Source organism: Penaeus monodon, chromosome 28 (assembly GCF_015228065.2).
Source record: "Penaeus monodon isolate SGIC_2016 chromosome 28, NSTDA_Pmon_1, whole genome shotgun sequence".
NCBI classification, from domain to species: domain Eukaryota; kingdom Metazoa; phylum Arthropoda; class Malacostraca; order Decapoda; family Penaeidae; genus Penaeus; species Penaeus monodon.
This window is the reverse complement of record NC_051413.1, coordinates 38708644-38708944: the sequence shown is the minus strand read 5'-3', so window position 1 is coordinate 38708944 and position 301 is coordinate 38708644. Positions and strand designations below refer to the sequence as shown.

General features: G+C 52.8%; 1 protein-coding gene across 1 annotated transcript in view; it reads right to left on the bottom strand.

Annotated features, from left to right (window-relative positions):
* Positions 1–2: 2 nt before the first annotated feature.
* LOC119591209 overlaps positions 3–301 on the bottom strand; it is a 668-nt gene continuing 369 nt past the window's right edge. The window contains exon 3 of the mRNA XM_037939921.1: positions 3–232. Coding sequence (XP_037795849.1) covers positions 64–232 — 169 coding nt within the window. The 3' untranslated portion in view covers positions 3–63. The remainder of the gene's footprint in view (positions 233–301) is intronic.

The window sequence follows — 301 nt, the reverse complement described above, 5'->3', positions numbered from 1 at the left end:
AGTTAGTATACTGATTTATTTCTTCTCGACAAGAAATGGTTTACAAAGGAATTCTTCCTTGATTCATGAAGCTCTAAATCCCCGCAATCGTGACGTCATGGGCGAGGAATCGAACGCGGAGACGAAGCCGTCGGCAGAACCGCCGCTGACGTCATCCCAGCGCAGAAGAGCACCTGTTAGAGGCCGCAGAATCTGCCGGTGGAGGCGATGTTGTGGATCCACGTGTGGTAGTCTGGAGAGGAAGGAGCCTGGGTGAGACTTGCGCCTGGGTATGCAGCGAAGATGGGTTGCGTGGTTGTTT